The following is a 22,367-nucleotide window of genomic DNA, read 5'->3' on the forward strand; positions in this document are numbered from 1 at the left end:
GTGTGTGTGTGTGTGTGTGTGTGTGTGTGTGTGTGTGTGTGTGTGTGTGTGTGCACCTGAGAGGTCACCTTGCCTCAAGCTGCTAGCAAAAAGGAGACTTGTAACTGAGCTATTGAACAGTTGGAGCCGAGTGAGAGTTTATGTTTGCTTGGTTTAGACATGATTTTAACTGAGTCAACGTCTCTCTCCTCCGCCTTTCCAAGGTTTCCCTCTTCTAAATAAACAAACAATTTGTACTAAGTGCTCCACCACCCACAGAGAGCATAGTAGCTAATCATTAACTAGAGTTTATAAAAAGATCACAACATAAGACTAACAGTGGATCATTTGCGAACACAGGATACAAAGCGGTAATGTTACATTCTGCTGACGATGGTGAAGGCACTTTGCATAAGCTGTGAAGGATCCTCGAGCAGAGTTATGAGAGGAGAGGGTGCAGATACAGAGCTGTGAGGAAAGTTCTTATCGTGCTTAAAGAACATAGCTCTGCAGCCACAGTAGTAGGTCACCTAAACTCAATCAGCCAACATCCTTATTAGGTGCTTAAACGAGATTTGCAGCCAAACTGTTGATAAATCCCTAAACTTTGTTGTAAAAGTGACCTAATGTTGGTCTGGAGAAAGGCCATGAGTGTATAGAGCAGAGCAGTTGTAGTGATCATTTCATTACCTTTCACAATCAATCACATCAGGTTCAGTCAACACAGAGGCCACACTGGGGCTCAGTCTGTACAAATATTGAGTCTTTGCCCAGCTGCTGTCTTTTTCTGCTCTTTGGCTTATGTTTGGGTTCAGGACGACTGGCTTAAGGCACAGAAGAGGCCTCATGTTCATCCATAGCACTGTTAACGTATAAGGTTCCCACTGAGATCCTAAGACAAAAGGCAACAATAGAGTAAATATGTCCACCGAGTGGTTAAAGCTGCTCGCTGTGCTCCTGGCTCTTCATCACGGTGTCGTAGGATGGAGGCGGCTCCATAGTCCAGGGCGGGGGGGTGGATGGGAGGGGGGGTTCGGGCTCTGGTGCCCTGCTGCATACTGAGTCCTCTGACATCTCTCGACGAATCCGGTCCAACCTCCTGAAGGTACACAGAGAGAGAGTGTAATACAGGCAATGGCAGGTGTATTAAACTGTGTTTCAGTGCTTAACACTTGAACTACAACTTCACCTCCTTTCAGTGTTTACATTGAACTTTTATCACTCCATATACTTTAACCAGCAGTCAACTCCTGTGTGTGACTATACACTGTGTCTAATTATACTTCAAACCATGTAGCGATTCAGTTTACAGTCAATTTCATTCTCTTTTATCTTAAACTTTAAGTGCATAAAGTGATAAAACAGCATTTACACTTGAAATTACAGTCGACTTCTTACAGTGGCTTTTTTTTCATCTCACTTCAACTCCTTTCAGCGTTTAAACTTAAATTGATAGAGAACTTTTTTTAGTAACCATACTTTATCTTACACATAAACTCATGTCAGCCTTTAAATTATCCATTAGTTTCAGTGATAACTTTTACACCCACAACTTCAACTTTTTTCCAACTTACATTACATAAGAGCTCCATACTTGTCCTGAATTACTCCTGCTGCCTCTTGACTCAAAACTTTTCCAGTATACATTTCACGTAACAGCATTCATCTCACATTTCCTTCAAAAATGCATTCTGCTTTTTGCATATTATTCCCCTATGATGATTTGCTTTCATCATTCTCTAATGAGAAAGATTGAACTGCACACAGTCGCACATTTATCATGTAGGTTTAGATATAGTTCTGTGAGTGTCTGGAGGTAGAAAAAGCCTTCATGATGGATGTTGCTCCTGGCGTCGCTCTTCCTCGGTGCTCGACAATGAACAGAGCATGTCTTTTATACATTTGCTGGCTATCGTAGATTACCTCAGATAATGCCATGGGGAATCTGTCTGCCACATGAATGTGTGTCGGCTGTTTTCTCCATGACCTATTATTCTAATCAGTCCAAAATCTGAAAATGTGTTTCGTGCCAATTCTCAGTTTCACAAGTTCAGTGTTGTTCATTTCCTAAAGTGGTCCACTGCTCTTTGGCAAACTCCGCACTATAACTAATAATTTGGGGATGTGTCCAAGAGATCTGTTCAACAACAAGACTGTTTGTCAGCTCAGCTCCCTGGATGGTGTGTTCTGGTATTTGTCTGAATGCTCGTTTATTTATCTTAAAAAACACGAGGGAAGCCTGGAAAGTTCTTCGCTTACATGTTTACAAAAGCACAGTTTGTTTATCTATAGAAAGAATGGGATTTCTGTTTGTTGTCCTCTGTCCCTCTTCACCAGACAGAAATATGTCAGCAATGATAGAATGGATTACAACAAAATATAGTACAAACATTTAGCGTTCCCAGAGAATTAATCCTACCCACTTTGGTGATTTCTTTCCAGCTCCAACATCAGGTTGACATGTTTGGTTTTAAGTGAACTATCTCATCATCTATAGGATGGATAACCATGACATTTGGTATACATTCACGCACACAAACTGTCTTAAAACCCAAAAATGAAAGTCTTTAATAACTTTGGACCTGCCTACTTCTGTCATACAGGCTTTGTGCATGTTCCTCTGTGCATGTGTACCTTTGAATAGCCAGGGCCTGCTGGGGGCTGAAGCGCCTGCCTGTGCGGGGGTGCAGGAGGAAGTGTCCGGGCACCGCCACCTGCAGATTCTTCATGGCCATGCAGAGTCCACTGATCAGCAGGGCCACGCCCCCCAGGCCCAGGAACAGACCCACCCCAAACAGTGGGGCCGACTGGTGGGGCAGACCCAAGCACAGGGCCATGACCCCCCCAACAGCCATCATTAGGATGCCCAGGCAGAGCAGCATTCCCTGGGGGAGAGGCATCTCCAGAGCCCCTGCCTTTAAGGAATTCACTTTTCCTGCTTCACCTCCACCTCAGCAGTCAGTCTGCAGGAGAGACAGGAGAGATTCAAGATTCAAAGGCTTTAATATATGTAAGTAACTACAGTGTACTTATAGCAATGAAAGAGTCTCAGGCTCCTCCAACAATTCAACATACATATATTTAAGACATAACAAAAAAAGAAATTAAAACAACTATTTAAAAAATAACATAGGCTACTGTTTATTAAATACATTGTTAAATGAATGCTATAGGTTATTAAGGCAAACAGGCAGGATCAAATACACAGCATCCAAAACTACTAGGAGTGTGTGTGTGTGTGTGTGTGTGTGTGTGTGTGTGTGTGTGTGTGTGTGTGTGTGTGTGTGTGTGTGTGTGTGTGTGTGTGTGTGTGTGTGTGTGTGTGTGTGTGTGTGGATGGAAGAGGAAGAGGAAGAGGAAGCAGAAGGAAACTGCCACCAGGGGGGAAAACACGCAACACGTAAATCCCCGTGTGAGAGCGGGGTGCGGTATCGATCCTCTCTCTACCTGATAGGAAGAGTCTGTGAGGACTGAAAGATTAATCATCTCTTTTCTCCTCTTCATCAACTTTAATCCCGCTCACAATGTCCATATGGTGTCCTGGAAAAACTCTGGCGCAAACACGCTTAACTCCGCTTCAGTCCGTGTGTGTCCCTCCGCCGCGCGTGTCTCTTTATCTGCTCCTCTGTTGTTTTTATTTATCTCCCCGCGGAAGAATCATATCCGGTTTTTGGGGTGGGGTTACAGCACCAAAAAGGAGTTGACGTCGCATGTGGGCCTGGCGCTGTTGGGTTTTCATCTGGCAGCAGCAGCAGAGCCGTGTATTGTGACTGTGAGGAAGGGATTTTATGAGGAAGGGCTTCCAGTGACGAGGAATGGAGGGCAGGGCGAGCGCGCGGTCTGAACATTATCACTTTGCTTCTGTTTGGGCAAGCTGTTTGCACAAGGAGAGAAATATAGTCCCAGTAATATATGAGCTGATAAACTCAGTGTGTGTGTGTGTGTGTGTGTGTGTGTGTGTGTGTGTGTGTGTGTGTGTGTGTGTGTGTGTGTGTGTGTGTGTGTGTGTGTGTGTGTGTGTGTGTGTGTGTGTGTGCTTGAGCTCTGCTGAGGGTGGAGCAGGAAGAGCTTCACTGCAGAAGCACTAAGATGGAAAAGAGACTGGTGCCAAATGGTTCATATGCCAATCCCTGGAGGGGTATCCCGCTATTCACTAGAATATACCATTACCAAACGGCAGGGGTCGCTTTCAGATAGGTAGATGGATGGATGGATGGATAGATAGATAGATGGATGGATAGATAGACAGATAGATACTTTTGTGTGTTTTGCTTGTCTTCCATGGATATTCTTTGATCATTCAATAAAATACATTAAGAGGCAACTAAACTAAACGTGAGACCATCTTAAAATGGGAAAACACTGCGACCCCAAATCTGGCCAGAGGCATACAATGCCCCCCTCAACATTTTCATTACTTCAAAAGAGTACTTGTTGCTGTCTTTGTGGCAAAAGCTGTTTTCTCCTTATATGTATGCTTGCCGTTGGAGTATTTTCTCACTATGAGCTATCTTTAGATAGTCTGAAATGACAACATGTATTGATGACATTTTATTTCATCTTACTGCAAAATCCAATATTTGCTCAGACGGATGTGGTCCAAGCAAGGGGCCCAGGAAGTGGGGAAGGCTATCCCCCCCCCCCCCCCTCCACTTTACGCCCCTGGCCCGATTTAGCATCGGCTAGGGACTATATCTGAGAACAGAGCGGAAAAAGGCTTAATGACCATCAGTTATCATGAGTCAAATGTAGCAGCTTATCTTGATTTCTCACGGTAGATTCTTGATATTCTGAAACAGAACTTAAAAACACAAAGACAAAATTATTTTGAATAGAACAATTAGGTGAGACAAAAATGTATAGTACAATAGGATCATTGTTTCTTTATTTAATGTATTTTTCAAGTGCATTTTATTAACATAAAAGGCAAATACACACACATTAAAAACATGGTGCAAAATTATCCCTTTAGATACCTTTTCAGAGATTAAAACCATCATTCATAGAAGCATGCATATTCAGAAGTAACCGTGTGTCCTTCAGAGCAGCTGAAGTCAGTCGTCCTTGTGCTCACAACAGTGTAATTGTGGTCATCAATTCAGTGCAGGATCTTATTTCAGAGGTGATGAAGGCTGTGAGACTTTTCTTCGCACAGTTAATTCAGTATAACAAATATGTGTGAGCTGACATTTAACACATACTATATTTAATTCTATAGATTTTAGACAAACTTCATATTTTGGAAATATACATAAAACAACCTAACCAGTCGGGTAAAAAAAGGGAAATATGCACACAACAATCTTGTGTTTCCATCTTTTACATGATTTACAATAATGGGTTTTGTGCAATTTTATAAATAACATTTAGTTAATTTCATTACGGCATGGAATTCACTTAGAAGATGCTTCACAAGCATTAGTTATGCATCCATGATAGTTGATACCCTGTTAGTTATGTTACTATTTTTTATTAAGATTTGTTAATCCCTACAGTATATTAATTTGGTGCATGATTTTGTCAAAGCTATTATAGTTTTCCATCATGGTGGCAGCTCGCTGATATGCAGGATTTAGGAGATAGGAGACAACTTATTTCACTAACATCTGTAGGTCTCATGCCAACATTTTTTAAATCTAATTAATGCTTTTTCTTACGATTAAGTATCTTCTCTAATCAAGTTTAAGGGTTCAAATGATTCTGCACATTCAGAGTGATTCTGTGGTTGCTTAAAGGTCAGGCCGTGTTGTCAGTGATCTAGTGAGCGGTGAAACAAACTCATGATCAGATGAGTCATTGTTCCCTCTGCTTTCAACAAGCTGATGAATAGCTGACATGCGTGGCAAGCAAACGTCTACCGGGGTGCTTTTTTCCGAAAGTGAATTATATTCATATCCATCCTGTGTGTGTTAGTCCTGATGGGAAAAAGATGGAACACTTCTTAGTTTGATGGACGAGGAAAACTATAAGAAAACGGTCCTCTGTGGTCAACTCGGGATCCCAGAAAGAAGGATTATTCTAAAATGAATGGAAATCCTGGATTTCCTGTGTGCTTCTGTTACCGTGGCAGACAACCTAAAATAAAGCGCAGGTCTTTATCAGTTTCAATTTAAAGAACAGTTAAAATAAGACATCTGTAACTTTACTGCTATTTAATAATCTAGATTGTTTTGGTGGGAGTAATCAGGAGTTAAGATGTCTGCCTTCTCTCCAATATATTAGATCTAAATGGCACTAGGCTTGTGGTTCTCAAAGCGCCACAAAAATACATGAAAAACTCAACAGCAATGTGTCTTTCAAGAAATCCTGATCCAATCACATAATACCTAATCACATAAGTGATTAAAGGTTTGGTAAGATTATAGAAAAAGAACACAATCATTGGCGTTATCCATTTATTTTTTCTACACTGCTGATCAAAATGTATTTTTGTTCTTATGTGTAAAATATCTGCTGCACTGAGTCAGGTAACATTGCCACTGTTTGTTGAATAAATGTTCTTTGGTGTGAATAGATATGACCCTACCTGAGGTGTCTGGTCTGGATAGTTTAGCGCAGGGGTCGGCAACCCCTGGCACGCGTGCCAACATTGGCACGCGGCACCGTAACCAGTGGCACACTAGGAATAAGTCGAATAAATGTGCAAAATATTTAAATTGTATTTTCGGATCCTGAACGAGACCGCCGCCAGAGCGCATCTCCCCGTTACCTGCAGAAGGAAGCCATGCACGCAGCGCAGCCCCGCTCTGTTTAACTCCAGGTGACTTTCTGCCGCTTTCCTCCGTGGTGCAGGGCTGATCGTTTCACCACAGAGGAAAGCACTTCACACATTGCAGTACCCATAAGGAGCTTTACAAATGCCACAGTTTTTGCGTGGCTGTGTCTTTAGTTGAAAGCCCAGTGGCGATCTGCTCATCTCTCATTGAAATAATATGCTACAAAGGGGCGGACTGGCCATCTGTGTGTTGAACTTTCCTGTCGGCTCCCAGACCGTAGTCGAGGAGGGCAGAAGCAACAAGCTTCAGGTTCAATAACCCACTTTAGCTTAAATGACTGGAGAGAGGCGAGCTCTTCTTGGGAGGCCGTTGCATTTATTTAGCTGTTCTTCTGTTTCACAAAATACATCACAGACCTCTGTTTTTCTGCTGCCTCGTTTCACTTCCAGAAACATACACACGCTCGCTCACTGTCGCTCTACCATCCACACACACATGCACACGCCACACCCCTCTCTCTCTCTCTTAAAGGGACAGCGATCTCATCTCACTCTGCATGACCCTAATATCATAACATGTGTGTTCTGGAGAATCACAGAACGGACGATCGTCCTTATTATTATGCCGTTTAAACCAATTATTTAAATGGCATCATGTAAGTTGTGCTGACAGGTACACACACACACACACACTGCTTCCGCGCAGCGAGGCTCCCCCCGCCCTCCTGTTGATAGTTCACCAGCGTCAAGTTCCTCCACCCCCCCCCCCCCCCCCCCCCCCCCCCCCCCCCCCCCCCCCCCCCGTTGATAATTCTCGATCGTTGGCACGCCGATAACAATTTTTTATTTTAATGGCACTTCATATCAAAAAGGTTGCCGACCCCTGGTTTAGCGTAAAGGCTAAAAACAACTGTGACTTGATAAAACTGTCCAGAACGTATGTGCTTTTACATTTATATTTGGTGCTTTGTTTTGGGCTTCTAAGGCTGTATTTGGTATGATGTACCTTTCATTTCAGCATTAAAATATGCATTTACACCTGCATTTTAATTAGAGATAAGTTAGGTAAAGCATGCTAGGACCCACTGGTCAACATCAGGAAGAAGCATGCTTCAAGTATTTGATAAAGTTTGTTTCTGTCAGAAGGCAGCTTTTGCAGAGTCTGAGTGAAAGCCTCCGTCTGATGGCTCTTTATTTTTCACTGTCCGTATTATCCAGCTTCACACTTCAAAGCTGATCTCTCTCGACCGTCCAAACAGGGGCTCTGATGCCAGGTGTGTGTCTGAGTATGCACGTCGCAGGTGTGTGGAGCTGCATGTGGTCTTGATGGCCACCTCATAGGGAGGGGGGGGCTCCTGCCACGGAGGAGGGCGAGGCGATGGGCTGAAACCAACAGGGTCCATGGGAGGGTAATCGAATTCCTCCCCTCGAGCACCATGTCTGTGGTGCTCCATTGTCCTGCACTCAAGAAAACAGTGGCAGTGAGAAAAAACTTGTGAATAAACACAAACAGCAGTAGAGATCATATGTCAGTTAGCAGAGGGAGTCTTGTTCTATGTGTAGTGTTTGATGCCAAATACAGGGTGTAGGTTTCCCATGGATATTATGGAAACTATTATTACTATATGGATATTGTGCAGTATCATGAAAAGCTTTTGAATTACAGCCATAAACAAAAGTAATGTGCTTTTTAGTCTGCAATATATTGAATGGTAAGACCTTTATCATGATATGTTTTGCAATGCCATTATTATTATTATTATTATTTCCAATAAAGCCTTAGTAAGTGGCATATTCAACTTCAAACACACCCAACCATAGACTGATGCATAACCTCCCCAAACTGTAATTGTTATTTAGATTTTTTATTGAGCCAGCTGATTTCCATGTGGTCTCCAGTCTTTATGCTAAGCTAGGCTAACAGGGTGCTGGCTCTATTTCCATAAGTCTTGTAGAGAGTAGAGGGAAGTTTCTCATCAAATAAATGTCAAGAAAGACAATAAATGCATTTTCAAACATTTCAATAGATTTCTTTAACTTTCTTTTAGTTGTGACTATATTTAGATTATTGTGTATCTTGCCTGTTGTTTCAATGGGATCCTGCCAATAAAGGACTGTGTCATGCACGGCTGAGCATGGCCTGCATGCGGAAATCAAGATGGCTTTTTTTTCTTCCAGGTTTGAATGTTTATATATTGTTTTTTAACGTAAAAACAGGAAAAATAAAGTAATTTAAAGTGAGCATATCTCTTGAAAAGGTGCACTTGTTTCTGTGTGCAACCCTCTGTATTTTGTATACAATTATGAATAACTCCATCTCAAAACGACCCTTTAACTGAACCTGATACAGAGTTGCAACAGGGAGAATTAATGAGACAACATGGCAAAGTGGACAGTAATAGTGTTTATGGCAATCATAAAATATATTAGTTTGGTTACAGCTTTAAAAAAAAAAAGCCATGTAATACACTAAAATATATACTTGGAGTCTTATTTTCTGGTTTCATGATACAATAAGTCTTACTGACAAATACTGAACTGTAAACATACTATGTAAACTGATATTTGTTTTCACCGACCTGGGCAGAAACACCGACTGGGATTCTGGGAAGCGGCTCCCTGGGGGTGAGAAGAGGGCATTGCTGCCGAAGTTGGGGTAGTCGTTGAATGGATAATGTGGGCACTCTGGGTCGAACTCTCGGTGGTTGTAGTTTGCGGCACTTTTGCTGTTCATAGCCCAGAATAGTCCCAGGATGAGCATGACCACCCCCAGCACCACGCAGCACAGGGAGAAAGCCTGCAGGCGGCTCTGGGACGAGGCCAGGAAGGCTGTGGAGCCCCCGGTCACAATGAGGAAGGCTCCTACGAAGATTGCTCCGTGGTGCAAGGAAGGCATCCTCCTCCAGGACAGTGGCTGTTTGGGGTTAGGGTTAGGGCTGTGACCGGATGGAGAGTGTCACTGACGCACAAACAGTCCCACGGAGTGCGCTCCCCATGCGCTCTGACCACACATCCGACTGATTTACTCCACTGAAGTCCGGTAATGGAAAGGTGAAATTAAATGTTACTTATTTGTTCCCATAATTTCCATATCCCATTCTTTTGGAAAAAAACATGAACGTGTTAGTCCTCACTCTGTAGATGTTATGCTCCTGCGATGAAAAGTTAAATTAATGGTTTGATGGTAAATAAAGAAAAATAAGACGGAGAAGGCGGTGATGCGCATCAGGATAAAATGGACCAGCTGTGTTTATCATCAAGGCAGATGGACGAGAGGACGTCAGAGCCCATTAAGAAATCTTTACTGGCGCCCCACCCTCCCTCTGTCTAATGTGTCTGAAGAGTATACTTTAGCCCTCCGTGTGTGTGTGTGTGTGTGTGTGTGTGTGTGTGTGTGTGTGTGTGTGTGTGTGTGTGTGTGTGTGTGTGTGTGTGTGTGTGTCTGTGTGTCTGTGTGTGTGTGTGTGTGTGTGTGTGTGTGTGTGTGTGTGTGTGTGTGTGTGTGTGTGTGTGTGACAACAATTTTTCTAAACATAAATGGACACTGGATATGAAAGAGAGTGGCATTTTGGCTTACATAATTTAACAAAATAAGATGTTTTTGTAGTCTTGTGTTAGGTTACAAAATCCAAATAGAGTGGACTTGTTGGAAGTTGAGTTTATTTGCAGGCTGATGACAGATACAATGTGTTCCTTTTTGTTGACCAAATGGGCTAATTGACTCATAAATGATGATGTTTAGTGGGTTTGCTTTTAATTGCATTTGCAAATTGGCACTACACACAAAGCACAGCTGAGGCTGGTGGGAAGGTCTGTAGGTTTGCAGGCATTAAGCTAAAACAAAGTATTGGACAATCACAATTTTATCTGATGATGGTGGTGCTAATGAAAAGTCAGATGATCACCAAGGTAACTATTCAACCTGAGGGGAACATGGATTTCCTAACCAAGATTATACCAATATCCATCCAATAGTTGTTGGGATATTTCAGTCTGGCCAACAAAAAGTTCTCAGGTCCAGGTCAAACTAAAAAACTAAAAAATCCCTTTACTTCTCCTTTTAGGGGGATCAGGGACGATTAATGATCTCAGTATTTTAAAACGTGGACTACAGCCCTGCCATGAGTTTGTTGTTGATAATAAAACCCCAAAACAGCTGATTGTGATTATATGTATTGTATATGATACTAAGAATGGTATTGTGATGGTAATATAGTATTGATAATATTCTTTATTCATATATAACTTTTTAAAACAAAGTTATTTTCCAAGACACAACTGAAATGGTAGGGGAAACAGCTATCAACAACTTACGGTGACCCTGAAGTGCAAGTCAAAACAGCATTTCAGAAAACACCACAGCATTTCAGGAAACACCACAGCCTTTCACAAAACACTACAGCATTTCAGGAAACACCACAGCATTTCCCAAAACACTACAGCATTTCAGGAAACACCACAGCATTTCACAAAACACCACAGCATTTCAGAAAACGCTACAGCATTTCAGAAAACACCACAGCATTTCAGAAAACGCTACAGCATTTCACAAAACGCCACAGCATTTCAGAAAACAATACAGCATTTCAGAAAACACCACAGCATTTCAGAAAACGCCACAGCATTTGAGAAAACACCACAGCATTTCAGAAACGATACAGCATTTGAGAAAACGCCACAGCATTTCAGAAAACACCACAGCATTTGAGAAAACGATACAGCATTTGAGAAAACACCACAGCATTTCAGAAAACTATACAGCATTTCACAAAACACCACAGCATTTCAACTTATACGGAAAGGATATTCCTTTAGGGAGTAGAAGAAAAAAAAAAAATTAGAATAGGAGGGATGAAACCCTCTTTAATGGTCACACATGCAGAGCACACAGCACACACAGTGAAATTTGGCCTCTGCTTTTAACCCATCCTAGTACAAGGAGTCTAGTACTAGGAGCAGTGGGCAGCTATTGTACAGCGCCCGGGGAGCAATGGGAGTGGGGGGGAAGGGGGGTGTCCGGTGCCTTGCTCAAGGGCACCACGGCAGGGCAGGAGGTGAACTGGGACCTCTCCAAGTAGAAGTCCACACTCCATATTTAGGTCTGGTCGGGGACTTGAACCAGCGACCCTACGGCTCCCAGTCCAAGCCCCTACTGACTGAGCCACTGCCGGACACTTCTTGTTTGATTGGACAGAGCCAGCCAGAGAAGCACTGCTGTGATTGGTTGTTTTTGCTGCCAGTCAAGAAATGACGCTTCGTGATTGGTCTGCAGCCGACAACATACTGATACCAGTTAGTAAAAATCATGAATTAATGCTTTGACAAGTATGCAGACAAGACGGCAGGCGAAAAACCTTTTAAAATGTGTGTTTTCTGAATGGAGATCGGATCGATCAGGATAAACTAACCTGTAGCTGCTCCGTCCAAACTCACAACAACGGTATAAGACATAAATAAAGCAGCGACTGTATTCACCTTGACATAGACAATCTGTGGTTTGTTCATGTTTAACTTTTGTCCAGTTTCTGAACAGATATGAGGAGCTGTGAGCTCTGTGTGCTAACAGATAACGGCTGATGTTTTGGGACATGTTGCGCTGTCGGGTGCTGACCAATCACGAAGCGTCATTTTTTTACTTGCAGCAAAAACATCCAATCACAGCAGTGCTTCTCTGGCTGGCTCTGTCCAATCACAAACAAGAAGTGTTCTTCCCAAAGGAATACCCTTTCCGTATAAGTTGAAATGCTGTGGTGTTTTGTGAAATGCTGTGGCGTTTTGTGAAATGCTGTAGTGCAGTGGTTCTGAACTGGTCAGGCCTCGGGACCCACTTCTTCCTTTGTCAATAAATCGCGACCCGAAATTTTGAACCACTCAAATCTATTCAACAAAAAATCGTGCTGTAATACGCTTTTCAGCATACATTATTAATTAAAGTGAAGTACAGTGCATATATCCCTTCACAAAACTAAAGAATGCTTTTAAAAAAGGTTTAATGAGATGATGGAATCAAAGCTGAACTGTATAGCATAAAAAGGCAGATGCTGAAAACCCAACCCCAGAAGGGGGGTCTGGGGGGATTCTCCCCCAGGAGATTTTTAGAAATAGCCTACTAACATATACGCATTCTGGTACACTCTGAGAAGAAAATAAATAAATCTATTACTACCCGACATATTCATAATATTTTGTGCCATTGTTTGTTTTTCACTTTGTTCTGACAGCTGAACTTGCTGCTCCACACAGAGAGAAGAGCAAAGAGGAGATAGTCTGTGTGACTTACTTTAAATTGTGGATAAGGGTAGATAGCTCCCATTGTTCTGTGACCTGTGTTCATTTGTATCTGAAATTGTACCCATGGATGTATAAAGAATAGTTATACCGCAAAGTTATTTTCCGTGGGGACTTCCGGCAACAATCTTGATTCTGATTGGCCAGAAGACTCGAAAAAACATCAGCAAAGATGTTTTAGAAGATGATCACTACGTGACAGAAGTTTTCAAACCCGTTTATGGTCTCCGGTACTTCCAGTCCAACGCCTACTGCATGCACAGCGTTAGAAAATCGAGCCTTCAAAATAAAAGTGTGACTTTTTCCCAAAAAAAAAAAAGAAATGTTCTTTTTCAAAAAAAAATTCTTCACTCACACATCTGCGACCCACTCGAAACGGGCACTGCGGTAGTGTTTTGTGAAATGCTGTAATGTTTTGTGAAATGCGGTGGTGTTTTGTGAAATGCTGTGGTGTTTTGTGAAATGCTGTGGTGTTTTGTGAAATGCTGTGTTTTCTCAAATGCTGTGGTGTTTTGTGAAATGCGGTGGTGTTTTGTGAAATGCTGTAGTGTTTTCTGAAATGCTGTGGTGTTTTGTGAAATGCTGTAGTGTTTTGTGAAATGCTGTATCGTTTTCTGAAATGCTGTTTAAAAAAAAAAAATTCAACTATTTTGATAAAATAAAAGAAGATTAAGAGAATGCATTTGCATATAAATATGTTTTAAGAGGTAATTCAAGTCCCAAATCCATTGAAAGCACATTTACAATGGGTTTTAAGGAGATAATTAAAAGCGGGGATGTTGTGCCAGTATCAGAGAGTGGGGGGCCCTTGCAAATAATGATGGGGTCGAATAATTGTTTACTGTATATGTTAGAGTAAGCTTCGTCAGTGTTAAAACTTCTATCTCTACTCGTCAGACTGGCTGATATGGGCATTGTGTTGTAACAGAGCCGTAAGGGACAGGCATGGTGCATGGTGTGACAGCCTCGCTGCTTTATGATTGGTTACATTTCAGAAAGGCTACCGCTCTAAATATCCCACAGTCACTTGTTAGACCAATGAGAGTGGAACGTTGGCACCCGGTCCCGCCTCTTTTGCCATCCTAACCAATCAGTGTTGAGCAGGAGAGTGGCTGACCGCCCACCTAGAATCGCTCACCTATCGCAGAGAAGGGGCGATCAGGAATCTATGCAGAGTTTCCCCACATGCATTTCCCTGCGGTTAGCGGTAGTTTAATTAAAAAGTGAGCCAGATACTTTTAGTTTAGAGACCGTGCACCTTTGGATCTGATCTCTCCAGAAACGATGGATCCGCTTTTGTATTTAGCCGGTCTGGTCGTTCTTTTTCTGCTGTGGATCAAAGTCAAAGGTCTAGATTACGTGATCGTTCACCAGAGGTGGATATTTGTGTGTCTGTTCCTGCTGCCGCTCTCCGTTATATTTGATGTGTATTACTATGTGCGGGTATGGCTTATTTTCAAGATGTGCTCTGCGCCCAAACTGCACGACCAGCGAGTGAGAGACATCCAGAGACAGGTGAGCCGTCTCATCCTCTGTGACTGTGTGTTTGTGCACAGGTGCGTGTGGTAAAATAATCATTACTATGGTCTTAACATATTCCATTACAGGTCACAGTCCTGAATTGGCTTATTGTCTCTTAATTGACTCAATTAGAAGTACAGAAATATCATCAGTAATATTTACTTCAACTATCAAAAGAAAAAGGTGTGTATATGTATAAAACGTAGATAGAAAGTATGGGTGCTAAATAAATGCAGAACAGTAAAAAGTACAATATTTGCCTCCAAAATGAAGTGGAGTAGAATGAAGCGTAACATGGAAATACAATTGTGTCAAAAACAGTACTTCAGTACAAAACTTGAGTTAATGTATTTTGCATTCCACCACTGGCAACAAGGATATGTGTTATCAGTGGTTTTGAAAAAAGAAAAAAACACCAAAAGTCACGGGAGGTTACAGCAACAGAGATTCAATTAAATTACCTAAACTGAGTTTTCTTAATCACCTTTATTGGTCAAGCATTGCTCTCACTAATAAAGACTGCAGCTAGTAAGGACCACAAAGCTGGACAAGGTGACGAATAGACAAGTATACCCCATAACATTGTAATACTATACCAGTAATGTATAGTGGTATTTGTTAATCTAAATTAGGAGTATCATTGGCATGTTCAACAGGGGTTTATAGTGTTTAAAATATGATAGACTGTTTTCAATTATGTTAGATATATGGAAGCTAGGACACTTTGTTGGCAGGGCATTGTGATGTAAGAATCCATGGCTTTATCTCTGTTATCTTATCAATCAATTATTACACAACAAGTGTTTCATGACCTGCTTTTATGCAACTGGAGGATGTATTACTTCTAATACAGTATCAAACATTTAGTTTGAACATGCTTGTACTAAATTATCGTAACAAACATTTGATTTATTCATTTGATTTATTTAACACCAATATACAGGGCCGTAATGCTCTCTTATTAAACACTGAGAGCTATGGCTGTCACAAAATATTGGTAATGCTGTGTATCCCCTATAATGTGTTTGTCTCTGTTTCATGTCTTATGACACATTTCAGGTGCGCGAGTGGAAGAAGGACGGCAGTAAGAAATACATGTGTACAGGTCGCCCCGGCTGGCTCACAGTTTCTCTCAGAGTTGGGAAGTACAAGAAAACACACAAAAACATCATGATCAACATGATGGATATTCTGGAGGTGGACACCAAGAAGCAGGTAGGAGGATTCGACAGAATTTGTGTGTCTAACGTCAGCATGCTAACACTGCTAAACTGTTGAATGGTGAACATGGTAAACATTATATCTGCTAAACATCTACTAACTCAAAGCTCCACTTTGCTTCAGTATAGCAAGAAGCCACTCACACAAAGAGGGACGTCACCTTAACTGAACAATAAAGACAAGGACGCAAAACTTAATTTGAAGGGATGCTCTGCCTAATCCTTTTAAAGTATTCTACTATTTTCTTCCAAAATACATTTGGCTAGCCTGGGGGTTTGTTTTAAACCTCTGAGGTTGTCCGACTTCATCTGTTTTTGGCCACATACATTTTCTGTAAATTATTGATACCATGTTCCCAGATCTCAGCATTTAACCAGTGTTTTTATTAATAACCAATAGAAAGGATCAAAACGTCAATTTTCCTAAACAACAGAATAAGTTATTTGCTAATGGTTTCTAAAAACGACATCATCTTTGTTGTAGGGTAGCTGTTAGGAAAATATCACTCGACACCAGGTTGAGAATCAATAATCAGGTACTAATTTATTCTTGCAAGGAGCAGAGTTAAATCACATACAAAGCATATGGGTTAACTCACACACATGGGGTATGTTGCTCAACGGAGCAGGAAAAAACATCAGGCTTATATAGTCCAAAATACAGGAGATAACAACAAAGTCGTAAATCGAGGTGGCGCTAATATCAGCCGCGCGTGTCGGAAAAGCGTCGGGTCATCTGTAACGTCTTCTGGACTTCCTTCACGCCTCATAGAAATTAGATATGTAGGAGACAACAAGTATGTGTCTGTCTCCTCATAAAGATCAACAACCTGAAATGCCCTGCCTCCTCCTATCATAAAGAGGCAGCTGCAAGGTCGTACACAGTTCAGAATCACACATGATATCAGTGCATTAAAACAAACCCAAAGAGGAGACAACAGTATTTTCTCCAACAGTAGCTTATCTACGACAGGTGCACGTTGTGAAACAGTCACTTTTTTAGTAGTCATTTTTTATACAATATATTCTTTCTTTTTGGGGGGGGAGGACAGTATGAACAAAACAAATATTGTAATTATTCACTTTTAAAATGAACATGGCTAGATGTTTTCTTGTCAGCCTGATGGGGTTTTCTTTACTCAAAGTGATCTTTGTTTTTTAGGTGGTGAGGGTTGAGCCGCTGGCCAACATGGGTCAGGTGACCGCTCTGCTCACCTCGATTGGCTGGACACTGCCAGTGCTGCCCGAGCTCGATGACCTCACTGTGGGTATGTTATTTATAAACTGTGACTTATTTTCTGGAGAACCATCAGAGAGCGGCATCATCTGTGATCTCTGGTTTCTATAAATAGAGGCTCTGATGATTTCCACCGCTCATTGTTCCGTGAGGCAGATGCTGCATCTCCTCCATCAATCACTGCATCCTGTTTAGAGCAGCAGCGACTTCTCTAATCGTGTTAGAGGATTGATGCTGTCGCTCAAAGATGAAACTGGGAGGAAATGGCTGCAGCTTTTGAAGCACCCCTGGATCGAGTTTCATAATGGATTTCCTGATGCTATAAACTGTGCATCAACAATCTAATGTTTTCCCATCAGGCTGCGGTACATTCATTTATCCTGATGTTCAACCAGGCACATACTGTACAAACTCAATCCCAGCCAGCTACGCTAGTCTCTGCTTTTGTGTTTGCCTGCTGTTGCTTCTCACCTGGCTAGATATTGAATTACCAAGAATAAATATTTTATTCTCTCTCCTCTCTCAGGTGGTTTGGTGATGGGTACAGGCATTGAGTCATCCTCTCACATTTACGGGCTGTTTCAGCACATCTGTGTCGCATTTGAACTGGTTCTAGCTGATGGCAGCTTAGTACGCTGCACTGAGGTGAGTATTGAGTGTGTTGGATGTACTTCTGACTCCAGGGCTGCAGTAGAAAGACACAAGACTTATGTCCTATGTCTTTTACGGACTTATTTTCCTTGACGGTACTTACACTGTTAGGATATATAGTTATGCGACAGAATTAGCTTTTGACGTGGGTCTGCCATGTTGAAACTACATGCTCAGAAGATGAACTACTAAAAGTGCATCTTGAAAATATATCATGATCCTTGTTGATGTTTGTTTTCCTGAACAACCAAATAGTGTCACTTTAAATGTTGCTGCCACAAGGAATTTTGGGCATGATCGCTTTTCCTTACGTTCCAATGTATCCTAGGGCTAAAGAAAAGAAAAAAGGAAACATTAAACCACCTTTTATTGGCTTTAAGAGAATTTAATCAGATCTTATCATGGCTCCCACTTGGATACTTAAATGCCATTTCAGTCAGTTAGTTAACCTTCATAAGCAAGCATGATTTGACTGCTGCCAGAAGGCTCACATTCAACCAGGTCACCTTGGTAACATCACCATCACCACATAATTATCTGCTTCTTTAGCAGGAACGTTACTTTTAATTGTTGTTATATATAATCATTGGTTCGTCGTGGCAAAAAATCACCAAAATACAATTTTACATATTAACTATTGACTCCTGAAAATACTCACTGGGTTTCATTTTGTTCTGTGCTGTTTGTTATTAAGCTTTCTTCCTGTGTCATATGAACACGCCATTGGCATGTTTCTCATATTAAATCATTCTGTTACAGTGAACCCTGTAAAAATGCTTGAATGGAAGACATCTTGAGCATGAAAAAAGTGAAAGACTGTTTCTTGCCCTCCCCTCACCAAAAATAAAATAAAAGGACATAACTGCTGTCCCCTTTTCTGACCCTTACTTCCACTAATAATTCTCAGCCAGTCCCTAACCTAACAATGATGCTGTGAGGTCTGCTAATGGTTTTGTCAAAGCCATCATGCTTGGCGTAACATTAGAATCCCAGAGAGCCGAGACCACATTCATAACCACAAATGTACCATAGACATGTGAACAGTTTGTTGTCAAAAACGGCATTGTTCTGTCACATAGGAGGAAAACCCGGACCTGTTCCACGCCGTCCCCTGGTCCTGTGGGACTCTGGGGTTCCTGGTTGCAGCTGAGATTAAAATAGTCCCCGCTAAAGCCTGGGTGAAGCTGAGCTATGAGCCGGTCAGAGGCCTGGAGAACATCTGTAAACGCTTCACTGAAGCATCGGAGAACAAGCAGAACACGTTTGTAGAGGGCCTCCAGTACTCTCTGGATAGCGCTGTCATCATGACTGGAACCATGACAGACCACGCTGAGCCTGATAAGGTAAGGTGTTTGTTAGCATTAATTTGACTCATTTTCACATGTTTTATGACATTTAACCTTCCTTTTTTTTCTCTTACTTCAGATTAATAGAATCGGCCTGCACTTTAAACCCTGGTTCTTCAAACACGTGGATAGCTACCTTAAAAAGGACACCGCTGGAGTTGAATATATCCCTCTGAGACAGTACTATCATAGACACACCCGCAGCATCTTCTGGGAGCTTCAGGTACTCACAACGTCACACACACACACACACACACACACACACACACACACACACACACACACACACACACACACACACACACACACACACACACACACACACACACACACACACACACACACACACACACCCATGACCCTTAGGATCACACATAGTGCTGCAGGGATGATGTATTTTTTTTGGGTGACCTTTCCCTGTTCACGATAGGGAGCTTTCCATTGGATTTTTGTACCGCATAGGCTCTGTGGCAAACAAAAGATTATGAAAATCAAGATAAGTGTGATGAGATGTTTGGAGCGCAAATTCAATTGCCAGAAGTAAAAGCGTTAAAAAGACAATAAATAAACAACCAAGGCTATTCAAAAAATAACAATTGCAGTAATTTCTTACGTATTTATGTTGTGGAGCAAAATGTGAAACTATCTCATATGTTTATGTTAATCACATAAGTTTATTCAGGCAACAAGCCAAAAACACATCAAATAACCTGATGACTTAAAATTAAAAGGGAACCGGATATGCAGAAATGCTAACTCATTATCAGGTTCAAGGGCTTATTCCTGCAGCACTCACTCTCAGCTTTATTACACTCTAATGCTCTTTCTCTGTCATAAACACATACACATACACACACAGACACACACACCATTAGCCATTAGTGAGATGGGCTTGGCATCCTTTGTTTACTGTAACAGTAAATTGTGTGATAAATTATGCATAGTATTGGTTTGACAGATACCTGCAGGGGCTTACTCTGGCCTTTGGTGTTTTTGAAAGGGTTTGGTAGACAGTGCAGAAGAAAATTGGAAAGAAAGAAGGCTGACCAATGCGTTGAATAAATCGACAATTTGTGATAGACATCATTAATGTGTGGGATGTTGAAATGTGAGTGTTTGGCACTAGGTGTGGGCGCCCTCTGTTGGAAAATAATAGGAGTGCAACTGGATTTTACTTGTCTCATCTGGAAAAAGGTTTAATGTAGAAATTCTATCATTATGCAGAAATTGTCTTAGCTAATAGAACTGAAAATATTATTGATTGTCGTCCTCATTACCTCAAACCTGAGGTAAAGGGTTAATACAAAAAACATTCACACATTTCCATAAGCCAAGATAGGATCTTGAATGTCCTTCTACACCCCAAAACACCAAAATATTTAATTCAGAGAAAAATCTTCACTTTTGAGAAACTGAAATCACCAAATGTTTGGCCTTTTTTGCCTAATAAATAACTACCATTTCTTTAAATTGTTTTGCTGATTGATTAATTGTTCCAGCACTAGTTAAAGCAACATGCATCACATAAGGGCATCCTCAGTATCATATTTAACCATTGTTGTTTATGTTGTGTCCTTTCTTCAGGATATTATTCCATTTGGTAACAACCCAATATTTCGCTGGGTTTTCGGATGGATGGTTCCTCCTAAGATCTCTCTGTTGAAGCTCACCCAGGGGGAGACCATCAGACGTCTTTATGAACAGCACCACGTGGTGCAGGACATGCTGGTACCCATGAAAAATTTGCAGGATGCCATCACACGCTTCCACCAGGACATCGACGTAAGACTGATGTGAATGAAGCCTATTAATACCCGCTGTTTATAGTAATTAGTCCATGGTTAAACTCCTGCGTTTCTTGTGTTATTCCAGGTGTACCCTCTGTGGCTGTGTCCCTTCCTGTTGCCTGCAGGCAGAGGGATGGTGCACCCCAAGGGTCAAGAGGACGAGTTGTACGTGGATATTGGGGCTTATGGAGAGCCAAGAGTCAAACACTTTGAAGCTAAAGCAACAACACGACAGCTGGAGAAGTTTGTTAGAGAAGTGCATGGGTAAGTCTAAACAAATACAGGACATTTTGCATTTGTAAAAAGAATTGTAGAGAATTGGGTAGGGATTCACTTTAGCCTTTTGAAATTAGTATTTTATTCACATAACATATAACAACAAACACTTGGTTTTATTGATCGTGACAAAAAACAAATTCAACTGCCTCAACACCTAAGGATAAAAATAAATAGGATTGTTTTCCCCACTTGCCTCTCAAGGCTTACGTAGTTAATACATGTGCATTCTGTCTCCTGCAGGTTCCAGATGCTGTACGCAGATGTGTACATGGACCGAGAGGAGTTCTGGGAGATGTTTGATGGACGGCTGTATCACAAACTGAGAGAGGAACTGGGCTGTACGGAGGCCTTCCCGGAGGTTTACGACAAAATCTGTAAATCTGCCCGACACTGACCCCGATCACTGTGTGACAGATACACTGAGGCAATGTCAACTCATATTTGGTGTGTCTCAACGGCTACAACAAATTGATTTAAACAAAGATACATTTTGGGCAAACTGCTATAAGCTAAATAATTAGCTTTTTTGTCTAAAGAGGCTCTTATATCAATGTGAAGCAAAAGCACAAAAATTGTAATGCTAACAATTATCGATTGTATTCTGCTTTTCCATTTTTCTGTACAACCTTAAACAAGGTTATCTTTTTTACCTTTTTTAAACATGTATGTTAGGCACTGTATAACTACCTTTGTGTACATTACATATTTTTTACATTTTTGTCTGTACACCATTCAATAACAGATCAGCCTTAACTACAAGTGTCATACACTCAAAACATCACTTCCTAATTATCTTTATACATACAATTAAATATATGTTTTCAAATAAAGATATACAGGGGAAAAGATGCCAAACAACTATATTGTCACTTATAGGACACCTATTTTTATATCACAATAATGTCATAGCACCAGGACTAAGGATTTCAAACTCTTATCTGCAATAAACATAATTCTCATGATTTAAAAAAAGATACGTCTGAAGTTCTTAGGGAACAATACCATGCTTCACTTCACTAGTATTAGGGACTCACAGCTGTCACCCAAACATTGTCCAGATTCACCCAGCACATTGCAAAACTTATATTTTTGTTCCTTTTGTATGTACTTCTGTATCCTTTAACATCTTATTTAAATGGGATTGCATATAGTTAAATAAATGGATATTTCTTGACAATTATTTCCTTTGGTTTGAATTACTGAATAACTGGACAAGTAGGACACACTTACTTTTTTTGGATGTCATTGCTTTTTTTGTTTAATGTAAATAAATAAAAAATGCAATCTTTGATTATTAAAAAACTCATAGATCTTTTCAAAAGCTTCCATGTTATGTGACCTAAA

The 22,367-nt window shown here is 41.1% G+C and overlaps 3 protein-coding genes across 3 annotated transcripts; 1 reads left to right on the top strand and 2 right to left on the bottom strand.

The window, feature by feature from the left end:
• Positions 1-112: 112 nt before the first annotated feature.
• Positions 113-3,742, bottom strand: si:dkeyp-51f12.3 (uncharacterized protein LOC107988041 homolog). The gene is made up of 3 exons (XM_034147767.1): positions 3,427-3,742; positions 2,614-2,942; positions 113-1,078 (listed from the first exon to the last, which is right to left on the bottom strand). Exons 2-3 carry the CDS (start codon positions 2,877-2,879, stop codon positions 916-918), a joined length of 429 nt encoding a protein of 142 aa, XP_034003658.1. The 5' UTR covers positions 2,880-2,942; positions 3,427-3,742; the 3' UTR covers positions 113-915.
• A 3,839-nt stretch (positions 3,743-7,581) lies between these two features.
• On the bottom strand, positions 7,582-9,849 carry si:dkeyp-51f12.2. The gene is made up of 3 exons (XM_034146283.1): positions 9,829-9,849; positions 9,274-9,724; positions 7,582-8,152 (listed from the first exon to the last, which is right to left on the bottom strand). Exons 2-3 carry the CDS (start codon positions 9,588-9,590, stop codon positions 7,915-7,917), a joined length of 555 nt encoding a protein of 184 aa, XP_034002174.1. The 5' UTR covers positions 9,591-9,724; positions 9,829-9,849; the 3' UTR covers positions 7,582-7,914.
• A 4,319-nt stretch (positions 9,850-14,168) lies between these two features.
• dhcr24 (24-dehydrocholesterol reductase) lies at positions 14,169-22,204 on the top strand. Its single transcript, XM_034147844.1, has 9 exons — positions 14,169-14,497; positions 15,563-15,718; positions 16,886-16,991; positions 17,487-17,605; positions 18,691-18,954; positions 19,037-19,180; positions 20,542-20,739; positions 20,830-21,008; positions 21,264-22,204. The coding sequence occupies exons 1-9, from the start codon at positions 14,267-14,269 to the stop codon at positions 21,415-21,417; spliced, it is 1,551 nt and encodes a 516-aa protein (XP_034003735.1). The 5' UTR covers positions 14,169-14,266; the 3' UTR covers positions 21,418-22,204.
• Positions 22,205-22,367: the final 163 nt, after the last annotated feature.

This window comes from Trematomus bernacchii, unplaced genomic scaffold (assembly GCF_902827165.1).
Source record: "Trematomus bernacchii unplaced genomic scaffold, fTreBer1.1, whole genome shotgun sequence".
Classification (NCBI taxonomy): domain Eukaryota; kingdom Metazoa; phylum Chordata; class Actinopteri; order Perciformes; family Nototheniidae; genus Trematomus; species Trematomus bernacchii.

Bases quoted from the DNA above. Each gene is read 5' to 3' on its own strand.
- si:dkeyp-51f12.3 (XM_034147767.1), bottom strand. From the start codon at position 2,879: ATGCCTCTCCCCCAGGGAATGCTGCTCTGCCTGGGCATCCTAATGATG. The intron at 1,079-2,613 runs GTACACATGCAC...GTGTACCTTCAG, and splicing joins CAGGCCCTGGCTATTCAAAG to GAGGTTGGACCGGATTCGTC.
- si:dkeyp-51f12.2 (XM_034146283.1), bottom strand. From the start codon at position 9,590: ATGCCTTCCTTGCACCACGGAGCAATCTTCGTAGGAGCCTTCCTCATT. The intron at 8,153-9,273 runs GTCGGTGAAAAC...TCTTGAGTGCAG, and splicing joins CAGTCGGTGTTTCTGCCCAG to GACAATGGAGCACCACAGAC.
- dhcr24 (XM_034147844.1), top strand. From the start codon at position 14,267: ATGGATCCGCTTTTGTATTTAGCCGGTCTGGTCGTTCTTTTTCTGCTG. The intron at 15,719-16,885 runs GTAGGAGGATTC...TTTGTTTTTTAG, and splicing joins AGGTGGACACCAAGAAGCAG to GTGGTGAGGGTTGAGCCGCT. The intron at 17,606-18,690 runs GTGAGTATTGAG...TCTGTCACATAG, and splicing joins GCTTAGTACGCTGCACTGAG to GAGGAAAACCCGGACCTGTT.